The sequence below is a fragment of the Lottia gigantea genome, assembly GCF_000327385.1.
Source record: "Lottia gigantea unplaced genomic scaffold LOTGIsca_196, whole genome shotgun sequence".
NCBI lineage: Eukaryota > Metazoa > Mollusca > Gastropoda > Lottiidae > Lottia > Lottia gigantea.
The window spans coordinates 257,321-273,913 of NW_008708384.1; the positions used below are offsets into that span (position 1 = coordinate 257,321).

The window sequence follows — 16,593 nt, forward strand, 5'->3', positions numbered from 1 at the left end:
CCCTCTGGCTCAGTGTTAACATTAAAGTATAGTCATTTATTTTAAACTTGTGCCTGTTTGAGTCTCAACAGAATCCCTATCCCTGAACCTTTAAAGATCTTACTGGCCTGGGGGTAATGTTACAAGGTTCCTGTAATTCTTGAAACTGGCTTGATACTGGTCTGGAGTGGAGGCAGAGTGATTGTTCAATCTCACTCATCTTTATCTAGATCAGGGCATGAAGTGTTTTCCCCCTTTCCATCTTTTTTTAACCCTAGTGGTTTCCACTCCTATTATAGATTGTTTTCTCCACTAATTAACTTATAATTAAGTAATTAAAAACCTGTTAATCTTTTATCAATCGAATAAATTTATAGACCAGCTATTAAACAAATTCTAAGGCTGATTGAACCCATTAAAGCCAACATTATAATTATCATTTAGATTTAGTAGGCTTTGTATAAGCCTTTATCATACATTATGATTGCAGTCAGACAATGTTAATGGTTACTAATACTATATACTACCGGTACTCTCTTTCTTTTAGATCAATGATGCTTTACCAAATCATTGAAGAGGTAATGGAGATCGGTAATTGACATCATTAGAAGATACACAAGCTAATTATCTTCAACAATGCATCGTTTACAAACTGCTGTTTCGTTGATCAGACCTCTGATTAGAGGAGCTCCTAGACTAGGACCTAGAACAACTTCAGGTTGGATATACTGTGAGAGAAATGGAGCCAGTAGGAAACAATATTCAACATATCAGGAGGAAATGTATTCATTATGGACAAAAGATCCTAAAAGTGTCCATGAGGTAAATTTATTTCCATTTGCCCATAGCCAAAATTTTCTTAGGTCTGGCCCCTTTCTAGCTGTAGGCCTGTTTTATAGGCAAGATTTTACCAGACTACTATTTTTAAATTGGAATCACTGATAGCTCAAGACTAATTTCTTGGTCACGGCTAGGTCAAGAAAATTTTTTACTGGTACTCATAATTTTTTGCATTAGTGTATTTAAGTATCGATATTGGAGGTGTTTTGCTGAAACGTAACCAGTAAGCTTATATAAGGTTACCAGCTCAAGTTTAAAAATTTTGATTTTTTTGGTCATCTTATTTTTTATTGTCAAATTTAGCAAACTAATTGATTAATTGGTGTTTCTAATTAATTATCATGTATTCTTAATCATATCATTATGTTCTTATTGAATATAATTAAGAGTTTTTCTTATTGAATATAATTAAGAGTTTTAACTAATCATAAATGTCCATGTATGTACATCTTTTACCGTATATGTACCCAATAGAGAGCTCAACACTAATAGAATGTTATATTGTAAAGATATTTCAATACCATCTATTTCTTTTTATTTTAGTCATGGGACAAATATTTTCATAGTTTAACTAGTGGTCCAATGCCTAGTCTTACAACTTTAGGTTCCGTGCCTGCTTTATCAGATGCTCAAGCTGATGAAGAATTGATAAAAAATCATTTATCACTAGAATCCATGGTCAGAGCTTATCAGGTGGGTCATTTTATATTTCTCTTTTGGGGTTTGTTTATTGTTAATCCAAGTATCTAGGTCAGCAGCTTAAAGTGGATTAGCTGTGGGTTCATGGTTTAATACCTTTAGATTTTTCAACCTGGATTGCCCCTGTTCGTTATGCAGTTCAATTGTATGAGTACTTTTATTGAATAGGAAGTAAAAGAAATAACAAAATTACCCTCTTTTAATGATTTTTTGTTAAATTTTTACAAGAATAGTAGAACATTTGTAAAACTCCTCTAGATACTATTCATTTCATTTCCCAGGGACTATTTCACTATTTACACGCCCACATGAAAATGTGTATTTTTTTCGTTGCTCCATGTCTGTCCGTCCTTCCATCCATTCACATTTCTTGTAGGCACAATAGCGACTAAAGTTTTTATACAATCTTGCTGATACTTGGTATGCATGTATATATATTGATGAAATCACGGTCAAGTTTGAAATTGGTAATAATCGGATGAACGGATTCAGAGTTATTGCCAATTACTTAGTAAAAACCGTAAAATTTGGCTTGTAGGCACGATATAGGCTACAGTTTTTATCCCATCTTGATGAAACTTGGTATTAAGCAATAATGAGATCTGTCAAGTTTGAAATTAGTATCAATCGAATGAACTGTTTCAGAGTTATTGCCCTTGATTTGATTAAACGTGTAGGTTACCTTGCCTGGCAAGCTATCTTTCATATTTTTAACAAATGTCTAACTTTCATTTGTGTCGTTTAAATTTAATTGAGATTGATTTTCTCTTTTTTTCTTTAGACAATTGGACATAAGTGTGCCAACCTTGATCCACTTGGTATTTTGGATTCTAACTCATATAGGAAAGAATCATTGGAGCTGTCAAAACATGGCTTTTGTAAGTATTTGAGCACTATGATACAGCATTCAGTCTGATTTAAATTAGAGCAAGCTTTCTTTCCGTATTTTTATTTTTGATGTAGCCAAAAACGTTGTCAAATTAACCTCCCTTACTCGATGACATCTGCTTAAACCAAGCAAATTTCTACCTTATCAGGTTAGGTCAAAAGATTAATATGACGAGCGTTCAAGAGGGCTGTTGTTAGACCCTAACTGAAGTGGTGATATTGAAAATAAAAGCTAATAAAAAGATGGAACAAAACTTTGGCCTAATTCTGATTAGACTGAAATAACATGTCAATTTCATTTGAAGTTTTATTCTGTGGTTGCAGAAGTAATTTGCAATTAATTAGAGGTACTTTGTATCTTTGTTAAAGGGGCATTTTGATTCTTTCTCAGGTCAGAAAATTTAGGTGCTCAAATTAACAAAAACTATAGACCTAAATCTAAAGATATCTGTCTCTTAACTTATCTGAAAGTTTGAACTAAAATAAATCATACCATTAAAATTTAGTTTATGTAAACCTTTTACAGTTGTTTTGTTTGTTAAAGCTAAAAACACTTAAACGAAAATTATGAAACTTTTTTCGATTAAGTAAAATAGTTGTAAAAATGATATTTTAGAAATATTTTTCTAGTCTAATTTACATGGTTTTTAATAATGAAAATATTAAATACTGCCCCTTCTAATGGTAAATTATAATTTTGAAATTGTTTCTATCTCTATGTAGCAGAGGCAGATTTAGACAAGAAATTCCATTTACCACGTTCAACTTATATTGGAGATGGTGAATCTCAGCTAACATTGAGAGAAATTAGAAACAGATTAGAGGTAAGTTGGATAATGATATATACCATTAGCAGGGCTGTATCATTGGTACACAAAAATTAAGACACATATCTTGTACAATACAGATTAATATCTAGAGTTAGAAGATCTGATAGATATTTAAGAGCCAAATTATTTAAACATTTGTGCACCATCAGAAGAGGTTTGTAATCTGCACAGACTTGTATTGGATGATTGTGTAGCTCCCAATGCCTATTGTGATGCTGGCATATTTTGGTAGAACCAAAATCAATTTAGAAGCCATATTTTGCACTTGTAGGGGTTAAATTTATGCTAGAATATGAATCATGTGATTGAAATCAAGGTGCCAATGTTGTACATGTTATTGGTTGTAGATAGTTGAAGGAACCGAGAAAGGACATAGGACATAGCTAATTTCTTTCTTCTATGTGATTTAGATATAAGATTAAAACTTTGAAACCTTGTTTGTATGCAATATTTCAGAATGCATATTGTGGTAGTATTGGTGTAGAATATATGTTTATCAATAATAGAGAACAAACTGATTGGATTAGAAGAAGATTTGAAACTAGACCAGTTTTAACAGAAGAAGATAAAGAAACATTATTAGAACGCTTGATTAGATCAACCAGGTAAGATATATTATTAGAACGCTTGTTTAGATCAACCAGGTAAGAAATATTATTAGAATGCTTGATTAGATCAACCAGTTAAGATATAGTATTAGAAAGCTTGATTAGATTTACCAAGTAGGCAACATTATTAGAACACTTGATTAAATCAACCAGATTAGTGACTTTATTAGAACGCTTGATTAGATCAACCAGATTAGTGACTTTATTTGAACGCTTGATTAGATCAACCAGAGTAGTGATTTTATTAGAACGCTTGATTAGATCAACCAGGTAAGTAATATTATTAGATGATTAATTACCAAGTAAGTAACGTTATTAGAAAGTTTGATTAGATCAACCAGGTAAGTAATGTTATCAGATCGTTTAATAAATCTACCAGGTATATAGTTTTTTTACACATCGGAGCTGAACAAAATTTGACATACAAAAAAAGCAGAATGTCCCTTTAACAACATAAAAAAATGAATCTTGAATTTCATGGTATATATGATGATTATTTTTGGACATACAGTGCTCCAAAGGTCAAATTGAGCTGATTTGATAAAACAAAAATATGACTTAATCATTTTGAAAATTTCCAAGTGTTAAGGTTTTTCTGAAAAGTTCATTTGATTTGATGGAATCCTATATGTATGTCTTATTATTAAGAAAATCCTTTGGGATGTTTTAACAAAATAACAAGGAAACTTTCTAATGGATGTAATTTGTTTTACAGATTTGAATCTTTCCTAGCTAAGAAATGGTCATCTGAAAAGAGATTTGGTTTAGAAGGTTGTGAAGTATTGATACCAGCAATGAAGACTATAATAGATGAATGTTGTGAAAATGGTGTGGATTATTTTGCTATTGGAATGCCTCACAGGTTTGTATATTTGATATGTATTAAAGCTATCATGTTGAACTATGTTGAAGTCATCACCATGGTTAGCCATTGGTCCGCCAATGGACTTGTCTTACCTTGCTTATGTTGGGTTGGCGAGTGCTACTAGTTAATATTTGGACCAATGGTGGACCCATAAACTTAATTTTTTTTATAATCAATTTTACTTTTTATTAAAGCATGATAGCTTTAAACTTTAAGTATGGGTGAAGTCATCACCATGGTTAGCCATTGATCCACCTATGGACTTGTCTTATGTTGCTTATATTGGGTTGGCCACTGCTACTAGTTAATTTTGGACCAATGAACTTAATTTTTGTTGATAATCAATATTACTTTTTATTAAAGTATGATAGCTTTAAAGTTTAAAAAAGTTATCAGATTTTTCATTTTAAAAAGTACTACATACAGCAGAAATTGAGAAATATTAACTAAAGCGAAAAAGCTCTATTTCTGATATGATATCTGAAGTCTGATTGGTTTAAGAAACACTGATAGGCAGCAAAATATGCCGGATATGGGCAGACGAGCAAATTCAATCACCAGCGTAAATAATAAGCTGAAAATATTAAAATTTTTCTTCCAGAGATTTGTCATCAAAATGAGCGGAAACACAGGTGACATTAACATTTTGATTTGTATATTTTAGAGGAAGATTAAATGTATTAGCTAATGTATGTCGTAAACCACTAGAGAAGCTGCTATGTCAGTTTGATCCTGATCTGGAAGCTGCTGATGAGGGATCTGGGGATGTTAAGTATCATCTTGGTATGTGTCATGAACGATTAAACCGCAAGACCAATAAGAACATCAAGCTGTCAGTTGTAGCCAATCCATCTCATTTAGAGGCTGTGAATACTGTTGTTATGGGAAAAGTAAGATCTGAACAACATAAACGTGGTGATAAAGATGGCAAGACTGTAAGTTCTAGTAAAATTATGATTTTGATAGAGGTTAAACATTAATGAAGACTGAAGTCTTCTTTTTGCACCATTCAAATTTGTTGTTGTTGTACGTTGTCATGGTAATGCAGAATGGAAGGGAAAAAACGGCCTATGAAATTACTATTTGTGACTTTGTCTGTCTGGAAATCAGAATGTTATAAAGACGTTATAGGTCTTACTGAAACAAATAAGAGGTTGCACCAATCAAATGGTGTCTTACGCTCAAGTGTGCTACAGAACCAAACTTTCTTTCCGTTTTATTATTAGCTTTTAATTTTAATATAACCACTTCAATTAGAGTCTAACGACAACCCTCTTAATCGTTTGTCAAATTATGACTTGATGACGTCTGCTTTAAACATATTATCCTCTCCAGCTCTAGCATTTTGTGACACAATGTTTATCAGGTTAGGTCAAAAGGTCAACTTACTGAACATTTAAGATGTCTGTCGTAAGACCCTAACTATATTTAAAATAAATGCTAATAAAAAACTGGAACAAAAGTTTGGTCCAATTTTTATTAAACTGAAAAGAAAGTCATCATTGGAAATATAGAAATGTGAAACAGGGAACACTTCCTTTTCATAGTTTGTTTATTTATGCTCCCTTTGTAGGCCATGTGTATGTTGTTACATGGAGATGCTGCCTTCTCTGGACAAGGAGTTGTATATGAGGCTATGCATCTTGGTGAACTGCCAGCCTATACTGTTCATGGTACAATACATATTGTAGTCAATAATCAGGTTGGTTGTATTTAAAACAGAACAGGTTTATGACGCAGTATTTTGTTTTTGACAGTTAGGTCAGTTGACAGTTTTTTCTAGAAAAAAAAAAACCAAAACAAGTTTGGCTTTATTAAAGGGACAGTTGTGCGCCATTTTTTGACCAATCATACTTTAGTCTCTGAATTTTTTAGCTGAGCCAATCAGTAATAGAGTTCACAGCTCACACTCGAAATTTGAGCCTTGAAATCCATGTGTATCCAGAATTATCTGCGTTTGAAAGTTAAAAAGACGAGTCAAAGTAATAATATACCGGTACCTCTATATGACACATAGATAACCTATGGATTTCAAAATTTTGGCTTTGTTTTTTCATATTTCTCAATTATGTTATTTCAGTTATTAATCGATTATTGATTGGTAGTCTGCCATCAATAATTGATCTCAATTTTATAAAAGATACTTAGCCCACACTTTTTTGAAAATATACAATTTTTTTTTCTATTTTTTTCATAATTATGGCCATAGTAAAGAAATTATTACAAAGTTTGTATTGAATTAATGTTTTTTTTTTTCAGATTGGATTTACTACAGATCCCAGGTTTTCTCGATCTTCACCTTATTGTACTGATGTAGCTAGAGTTGTCAACTGCCCTATCTTTCATGTCAATGCAGATGATCCAGAAGCTGTCATGTGGGTTTGTCAGTTTGCTGCAGATTGGAGAAGAGATTTTAAAAAGGATGTGGTCATTGATTTGGTAAGAGCTATTTTGGCAGTTTTCACATGTTATATGTACTGAGAGAGAAGTAAGAATGGCAGCAATATACAAGTGTTAGTTGGTTATAAACTCACTATGGTTAAAGTCCAACTGACCAGGGGTCACTGTAATCAGTATTGCATGGCAGTTTGTGAGTCAAACGTGCGATCAAATTTTTTTTTTCGATTAGCCAAATTCAAATTCTAAAACTATAATCTGTGAATAAAAGTGAATTGAATGTTATTTTTTTGATTTTCATCAATGGGGAGTTGTACAGTATTCTCCACCTAATACTAGGGTATATAATTTGCTGAAGAATTGTTATGAGATGTGAATTTATTCGGGGGTTAGCATTTTCATCAACCCAAAGTCAGGTCTAAAACTTGTGGTAGTGTTTTTGAGTTGATATAAACAAATTGTTAAAATGCAATTTTGAAATTTTCTTGAGATTAGTGTTTTTGAAATGATTGATTATAATTTAGGTCAGCTATAGAAGATATGGTCATAATGAAATAGATAATCCTATGTTCACTCAACCTATTATGTACAAGAAAATTGAAAAGTTACCTACCGTTGAAACAAAGTATGCTGAAAAACTTATCAAAGAGAATATTATGAACCAAAAAAAATATGAGGTAAGCAAAATATTACTCTTGTTAAACTCTTAGGATGGACAAAAAATTTAAAGTCTCAAACTTGGTCAATATGGGTATATGTTCATCAGTTGGACTTACCAGGTGTTAAGACTAAATAATAGAATATCTATATAATACGATGTATCTCTATTAAACTAAATAATTATTGAAACACGATTTTAAGCACGTTTCAAAATTACTTAGTTTAATAGATTATTACTTAGTTTAATAGATTATTACTTAGTTTAATAGATTATTACTTAGTTTAATAGATTATTACTTAGTTTTATTACAAGTTTAACTTGGATTTATTGGATTAAAGAGGGATTCTGTTGTATAGTTATGACACCAGGTAAGTCCACTGATGAACAAAGACTCATTTTAATATTTTGGTCATTCTAAGATGTGGTATACCCTTAAATAAGTGTCAGAAATATTTTTTTTTTCACAAATAAGTAAAATGGATAGCAGAAATTGGACTATATCAACCAACAAAGCAAATATTTAGAAGTCTATGGAATATAACATGTAAAAAGTTTCATTTTAATTCTCACTGTAGCATTGTTTTAATTGAATACAAAATGATTTATTTCTTTAAATATTTAGGATACAATCCATGAATATGAAGAAATTCTAGAAGAAGCTTACAAAAATTCGAAGACTGAATTAGCCACAAGTCCTAAAGAATGGCTAGATTCTCCATGGACTGAGTTTTTCGCTGAGAAAGGTGATAGTGCTGGTTTATACTATCCTAGTACAGGAATCACTGAAGATAAAATTAACCATATTTTAACACATGTTAGTTCTATACCAGACAAAACAGATCATAGTGGTTCCACACAGAAACAGAAAGTCAAAATACATTCTGGTAAGTTCAAAAGCAAGGATACATTATAAATGTGTTTCTATAGAAAGGAAAAGTATACAATATGTATCGCAATAGAAAAGCAAGGATACAATATGTATTGCAATTTAAAAGCAATGATACAATATGTATTGCAATAGAAAAGTAAGGATACAATAGGTATTGCAATAGAAAAGCAAGGATACACAATGTATCGCAATAGAAAAGCAAGGATACAATATGTATCGCAATAGAAAAGCAAGGATACAATATTAATCGCAATAGAGAAGCAATGATACAATATGTATTGCAATAAAAAAGCAATGATACAATATGTATTGCAATAAAAAGCAAGGATAGAATATGTATTGCAATAGAAAAGCAAGGATACAATATTAATCGCAATAGAAAAGCAAGGATACAATATGTATTGCAATAGAAAAGCAATGATACATTATGTATTGCAATAAAAAGCAAGGATACAGTATCTATTGCAATAGAAAAGCAATGATATAATATGTATTGCAATAGAAAAGCAATGATACATTATGTATTGCAATAGAAAAACAAGGATAGAATATGTATTGCAATAAGAAAGCAAGTATACAATATGTATTGTAATAGAAAAGCAATGATACAATATGTATTGCAATAGAAACGCAAGGATACAATATGTATTGCAATAAGAAAGCAAGTATACAATATGTATTGCAATAGAAAAGCAAGGATACAATATGTATTGCAATAAAAAAGCAATGATACAATATGTATTGCAATAGAAAAGCAAGGTTGCAGTTTGTTTGGCAATAGAAAGGCAAGGATACAATATGTATTACAATAGAAAAGCAAGGATACAGTATGTATTGCAATAGAAAAGCAAGGATACAGTATCTATCGCAATAGAAAAGCAAGGATACAATATGTATTGCAATAGAAAAGCAAGGATACAATATGTATTGCAATAGAAAAGCAAGGATACAATATGTATTACAATAGAAAAGCAAGGATACAATATGTATTGCTATAGAAAAGCAAGGATACAATATGTATTGCAATAGAAAAATAAGGATACAATATGTATTGCAATAGAAAAGCAAGGATGCAAAATCAAAATTTTATCGACAACATGTTAGGAATTGTGGGATACTCGGTGCTATATGTTAAGTGATTTGATGATAATTTCAGGTGTTAAAAGAATATTAAATGCTCGTCAAGAACTATCTGAAAAGAGACTGGTAGACTGGGCAGGAGCTGAATTTTTGGCTTTTGGCTCGTTGTTAATGGAAGGATGTCATGGTAGACTAAGTGGACAGGATGTAGAAAGAGGCACATTCAGGTAGTTTGCTTTATATATTTCACATGGCTTGTCTTAATACTATGTTTTCTATCAGACGTCTATGGTTCCTGTAATTCCACTAAAACTAAGTGTTTGTCACTAATCATGAAGGCCCTATGTGCTAAAGCATATTTTGCAATTAGTGACATCATTAATGTTTAGTTTTAGTGGAATTGCAGAAACCACAGACATCTGATTGGAAATTGGAATGTTACAAATTGATAGTATCAGTGTCCAAGATACCAATAAAAGATATGATTTGGAAAATGGAATTTTCATTTCAGTCATCGTCATCATGTATTACATGATCAAAATGAAGATAAAAGTTTTGGTGTACCACTAACATCACTATCACCAGATCAGGCTAAATATACAGTTTGTAATAGTTCTTTATCAGAGTTTGGTGTATTAGGTAAGATAAATGTTTTGGTGTACCACTAACATCACTATCACTAGATCAGGCTAAATATACAGTTTGTAATAGTTCTCTATCAGAGTTTGGTGTATTAGGTAAGATAAATTTTTTGGTGTACCACTAACATCACTATCACCAGATCAGGCTAAATATACAGTTTGTAATAGTTCTTTATCAGAGTTTGGTGTATTAGGTAAGATAAATGTTTTGGTGTACCACTAACATCACTATCACCAGATCAGGCTAAATATACAGTTTGTAATAGTTCTTTATCAGAGTTTGGTGTATTAGGTAAGATAAATGTTTTGGTGTACCACTAACATCACTATCACCAGATCAGGCTAAATATACAGTTTGTAATAGTTCTTTATCAGAGTTTGGTGTATTAGGTAAGATAAATGTTTTGGTGTACCACTAACATCACTATCACTAGATCAGGCTAAATATACAGTTTGTAATAGTTTTTTATCAGAGTTTGGTGTATTAGGTAAGATAAATGTTTTGGTGTACCACTAACATCACTATCACTAGATCAGGCTAAATATACAGTTTGTAATAGTTCTTTATCAGAGTTTGGTGTATTAGGTAAGATAAATGTTTTGGTGTACCACTAACATCACTATCACTAGATCAGGCTAAATATACAGTTTGTAATAGTTCTTTATCAGAGTTTGGTGTATTAGGTAAGATAAATGTTTTGGTGTACCACTAACATCACTATCACTAGATCAGGCTAAATATACAGTTTGTAATAGTTTTTTTATCAGAGTTTGGTGTATTAGGTAAGATAAATGTTTTGGTGTACCACTAACATCACTATCACTAGATCAGGCTAAATATACAGTTTGTAATAGTTCTTTATCAGAGTTTGGTGTATTAGGTAAGATAAATGTTTTGATGTACCACTAACATCACTATCACTAGATCAGGCTAAATATACAGTTTGTAATAGTTCTTTATCAGAGTTTGGTGTATTAGGTAAGATAAATGTTTTGGTGTACCACTAACATCACTATCACTAGATCAGGCTAAATATACAGTTTGTAATAGTTCTCTATCAGAGTTTGGTGTATTAGTTAAGATGATAGTTTTGGTGTACCACTAACATCACTATCACTAGATCAGGCTAAATATACAGTTTGTAATAGTTCTTTATCATAGTTTGGTGTATTAGGTAAGATAAAAGTTTTGGTGTACCACTAACATCTTTATGACTAGATCAGGCTCTATCAGAGTTTGGTAAATTAGGTAAGATAAAAGTTTTGGTGTACCACTAACATCACTATCACTAGATCAGGCTCTATCAGAGTTTGGTAAATTAGGTAAGATAAAAGTTTTGGTGTACTACTTACATCACTATCACCAGATTAGGCTCTATTAGAGTTTGGTAAATTAGGTAAGATAAAAGTTTTGGTGTACCACTAACATCACTATCACTAGATCAGGCTCTATCAGAGTTTGGTAAATTAGGTAAGATAAAAGTTTTGGTGTACTACTTACATCACTATCACTAGATCAGGCTCTGTCAGAGTTTGATGTATTAGGTAAAATAAAAGTTTTAGTGTACCACTAACATCACTATCGCCAGACCAGGCTCTGTTCAATATTTAACATAGCAATTTGTCTCCTTCAGCGGTTTCATACTGCTTTTAAAGGAATACCAGCTCTTAATATGAACATCAAATTTGAATTCTCAAACTTGGCTAGATTTTGCATTTCAACATTAATTTCATTTCAGGATTTGAAGTTGGTTATTCTATGAATGATCCTAATAGTTTAGTGGTATGGGAAGCTCAGTTTGGAGACTTTGCTAATACTGCTCAGTGTATGATAGATCAGTTTATATCTAGTGGACAGAATAAATGGGTTCGACAGAATGGTATTGTTATGTTACTACCACATGGCTATGAAGGCATGGTAAGATCTTTTCTAACAGTTTAAATACACTAAACAGGCAGAGTAGAGCAATTTAGTGCCGGTGCATCAAGTGTTGGTAGGTTTCTGTGAACCAACAGAATCTGTGACGCGAAACATTTTCTCTCCTCAACCAATCAACATCAAATATCTCATCACATGAAGTAAAATTATACTTGAACCTTGTGGTCATGTGAGAAAAAAGTCATGTGACAAAGTGGCATACGCAATGTTTCTTTTGAAAATTTGGCCAATGAGAACTTGAACACAAAAATCTGGCATGTAGCTTTACTACACAGAAGAAAATCATGATATGAAAACCCACTCTGGCTATGCTCTGCTGGTAATGTTTCCATCCTCAATATCAGACAAGACTGGGATTAGGGAAATATGATAGTAAGCTAGCAACTGAGTTCAGTGAATTAGGTATTGTGTTACATGGTTATCTTAGAATTTCAAAAACAACTGTTCTGATAGTGTCTTTATGTCTGAAACATTGATCAACAACATAAAGATCTTATGGTTTTGAAATTGAAATTCTTTTTGGTATATTATTTTATGATCTATTAACTCTTCTGAGTATAAATGAAATGAGACATCATATACCATAAACTTGACGTCACTTGGTAACATTCTGGGTATATATTGTGTATTTAGTAAACTGGCTGCATGGGTTGAAAGGGTTAATTTTCAAAACTGTTAATCTGGAATACCATTAATAAATACAAAATAAATATTTTTTTCAGGGACCTGAACATTCCAGTGCCAGATTAGAAAGATTTTTACAGATGTGTAGTGATGATGAAGATGTATTTCCTGTAAGTTTATATTTTGAGGTGAAGACTTTCAGACAGTAGTCTAACTGTTTACTGATATTTCTAGAAAATGATCTGGTCTACCAGTCACTTGTAGTTGTTGTATCAGTTTTTAGATAATGCCTTCTCAGGCCCTACTCGTTTACAACCAATCTGAAACTGGATTCTGAATCTGTGTCACTCATTTACAACGGTTTGCCTTGAATCCGAATCCGGATTTCGAATCCATGAATCCACCTTTATCGGATTCAGGATGGTGTCATTCATATGTATTTCTGAAATCTAACCTTCAAATGTAATGAACACTTTTGACAAAGTTTTCTCCTGAATTTTTTATTCCCCAAAAAAATTAATTGTAAGCTTTCATCAAGGAGTTTTAGATGGGTTTGGTTCAGATATTCTGTTATTGAGTTATTGCCCTTGTTTAACAATATGTTTTTATTCTAATGTAGACTGAAGACAATGATCATTTAGTTATAGAACAGTTACATCAAATAAACTGGTTTGTGTGTAATTTTACCACGCCTGCTAATCTATTTCATGGTTTGAGACGGCAAATTTTATTACCTTTCCGAAAACCTGTAAGTGAATAAAAACACCAATTACACACTATTCATTGTATGGAATGATCAAAGGTGGCGAGTTGATAAAACATAGTTATGGAATGGCAGCAGGTGTTCCAGAATGGCAGGTCAATGACACTCACCACAACACAATTTGCAACAAGTTTTTAACCAGGCTACCCCTGTCAGTGATGCAGGTCCAAGGGGCTGACATTGAAATCATTTGGAAGAATAATAAATTAAGACCCTCTATGCCACAGTTTGTGTATGTTAAAGATCCTTCGACAGTTGGAAATCAAAAAAGAGATGGCCAGTGAAACTGTCCTAGCAAAACTTCCTCAAACAGGTACAGAAAAGTAAGATTCCAGACTCCATTTTGTTTTATTCTTGACTTTGTATTGTTTCAGTTAATTATAATGTCACCAAAGAGTCTGTTAAGATCACCAGATGCTAGATCACCTTTTGATGATTTTATTGGTGACAGTTACTTACAACGAGCTATACCAGAAGATGGTGAAGCTGCTCAAAATCCTGATAAAGTACAGAAGTTGATCTTCTGCTCTGGTAAAATATACTATGAATTAGTCAGTCAGAGAAAGTCTAGAGGGCTGGATACAGATATTGCTATTTGTAGAATAGAACAGGTTAGTTTTGTTGTTTTTAGCTGAAACAATGAGCCTAATGGTGCGGGCACATGACTAGAGCCTTATCAAGAGTTTCATCCATTGGCAGCAGGCACACAGGGAGACAAAAAATCTCCTGTCGGTCATTTTCCACTATGTTGATAATCTTGTGGATCATGCAATTAGAAGGAAAATGAATGTGATTAGATGATGATGCTTGCAGACGATAAAACAATCAGTGACAAACATCAAACTGGTTTGATATTATAAATCTTGTCGTCTGTACTTGATTGTGGCACCTTGAAAGATTTACAATTTTCACTCTGAACCATGTATTTCTTGAATCACCGTGATCAGATTTTGAACAGTCTAAAAACAGTGCTTTTAGTTTTATGAATTCATCTAAAATTGATATTTTAACCTTTTAATTTTTGATTTTTAGATTTCTCCCTTCCCATTTGATTTGGTTAAAGAAGAGATGTTGAAATATCCTAATGCTGAATTATGTTGGACACAAGAAGAACATAAGAATATGGGAGCATGGTCTTATGTACGTCCTAGAATGAGAACAGTGTTGAGAAAGATTGAAAAACCTCATGAAGAAATTTCGTAAGTGGTCATAATTTGACATTACTGGAGTCCAGCAAAGTGTTCACTGTTAAAAATTGATTGAATCCTAGCAACTGAATTGTCACAGATCTGTATTGGGCTAATCTTTCTTTTCTTCAAATTCTGATCAGAGCACCCAACAAAAACTAGAAACTTTTTTAATGATCATTAGAAGTTGTATGCAAGCTGTATATTGATGTGTATAGAGTGCAGATTTTTAACATTCAAAGGCTTGCTAAGGTTGGATTGGTCAAACAGATGGCCTTTAAAATGTTCTATATGTTTCTCTATTGTAGATATGCTGGTAGAGAAGTAAGTGCATCTACAGCTGCTGGTTCAAAACAACGTCATAAACAGGAATTATCTAGTATATATAAAGCATCAATGAAGCTTTAATTCTACATACAAATAATATTACACCTCTTCACGAGGTCTCACTTTTATTTTCGGCCTTAAATGGTATCTCACTTGGAGACTATGATGAATAATAAGATATTATCGATACTACCTCTTAGAATAGACATAAAATTTAAAGTCTCAAACTTGGTTAACAAGTATATATATTCATCAGTTGGACTTTGCTAGAATAAAAACTATATATAAGATAACAGAGGAATTCTGTTGTATAGTTATGACACCAGGTAAGTCCACTGATGAACAAAGACTCATTCTAACCAAGTTAAAAAAAATTCAATTTTTTGGTCATCCTAAGAGGTAATATACCTTTAAACAAATGTTACTTAATTTATTCCCTAAATTTAAAACATGTCTTTGTGTTAAATATAATTTTTGAGGCATAGATGTATAGACTAAGGGAATATTTCTCATATTTTGAGTTAAATATAGTATAATAATTTTAGAAAAATGTTGTACATAGTAAAGAAAGATACAGAAAAATTTTTTTTTTAATTTGTGATGCTAATAAAATAATTTATTAAAAATTTGAAAATATTTACTCTGTGACCACAATGAACTGTTAGCCAACAGAAATAAGAACATTTTATGGGGGACACTGTACAGCTACAGTTCACTCAGTGCTAAGGGGTTGTAGATAAATTACATTGTTCTCACTCTCCAATTGTTATTAAAGCTGTTTGGAGGTCTTAAAAAAATATGCGAAGATTCACTACACATGCCTAGTTCAGATGCAAAATGTTTTCCCTTCATTTTCTTCTTCCATTAATAGAATAGTAAAGAGGTTTTCTTAATTTTTAATGTGTATCAGGAATGCTGATAGCACCAATTTGCATCATTCCAATTTTCAATCAGATGTCTGTGGTTCCTGCAATTCCACTTAACTAAAACGTTTGATGACGTCACTAATCATGTATGACTTATTGATAAAGCAAAGATCGCGATTAGTGACGTCACTTAATGCAAAATTTGCTAATTGCAAAATGGAATGGTGCAAATTGATGCTATCAGTGTTCCTGATACACATAAAAAATTTTGCAAAACCTCTTTACACTTCTTTTAAAGTTCAAGTAGTCTTAGTGACTCTGCTGACCTCATGAGGAACAATACCTCAGGATTTTTCAACCTGGTTTCCCTCTGTACAGATCAGAGGGCTGACATGGAAAAACATCTTAAGATGCCCACCTTGAAGATCAATCAACACTGTTAGAAAACAAAATGGTAGCTGGTAAAATTTCCCTTATTGTATAATTATATTGTACATCTTCATTTGCTCT

General features: G+C 32.1%; 1 protein-coding gene across 1 annotated transcript; it reads left to right on the forward strand.

Annotated features, from left to right (window-relative positions):
* Window positions 1-759: 759 nt before the first annotated feature.
* LOTGIDRAFT_174449 (hypothetical protein) lies at window positions 760-15,298 on the forward strand (the record flags this gene model as incomplete). Its single annotated transcript, XM_009053033.1, has 20 exons — window positions 760-801; window positions 1,363-1,512; window positions 2,300-2,396; window positions 2,913-2,917; window positions 3,135-3,230; window positions 3,693-3,841; window positions 4,560-4,706; window positions 5,374-5,644; window positions 6,283-6,411; window positions 6,969-7,148; window positions 7,631-7,783; window positions 8,390-8,651; window positions 9,813-9,963; window positions 10,248-10,375; window positions 12,117-12,295; window positions 13,039-13,110; window positions 13,560-13,688; window positions 14,078-14,314; window positions 14,736-14,902; window positions 15,199-15,298. 20 exons carry the CDS (start codon window positions 760-762, stop codon window positions 15,296-15,298), a joined length of 2,844 nt encoding a protein of 947 aa, XP_009051281.1.
* Window positions 15,299-16,593: the final 1,295 nt, after the last annotated feature.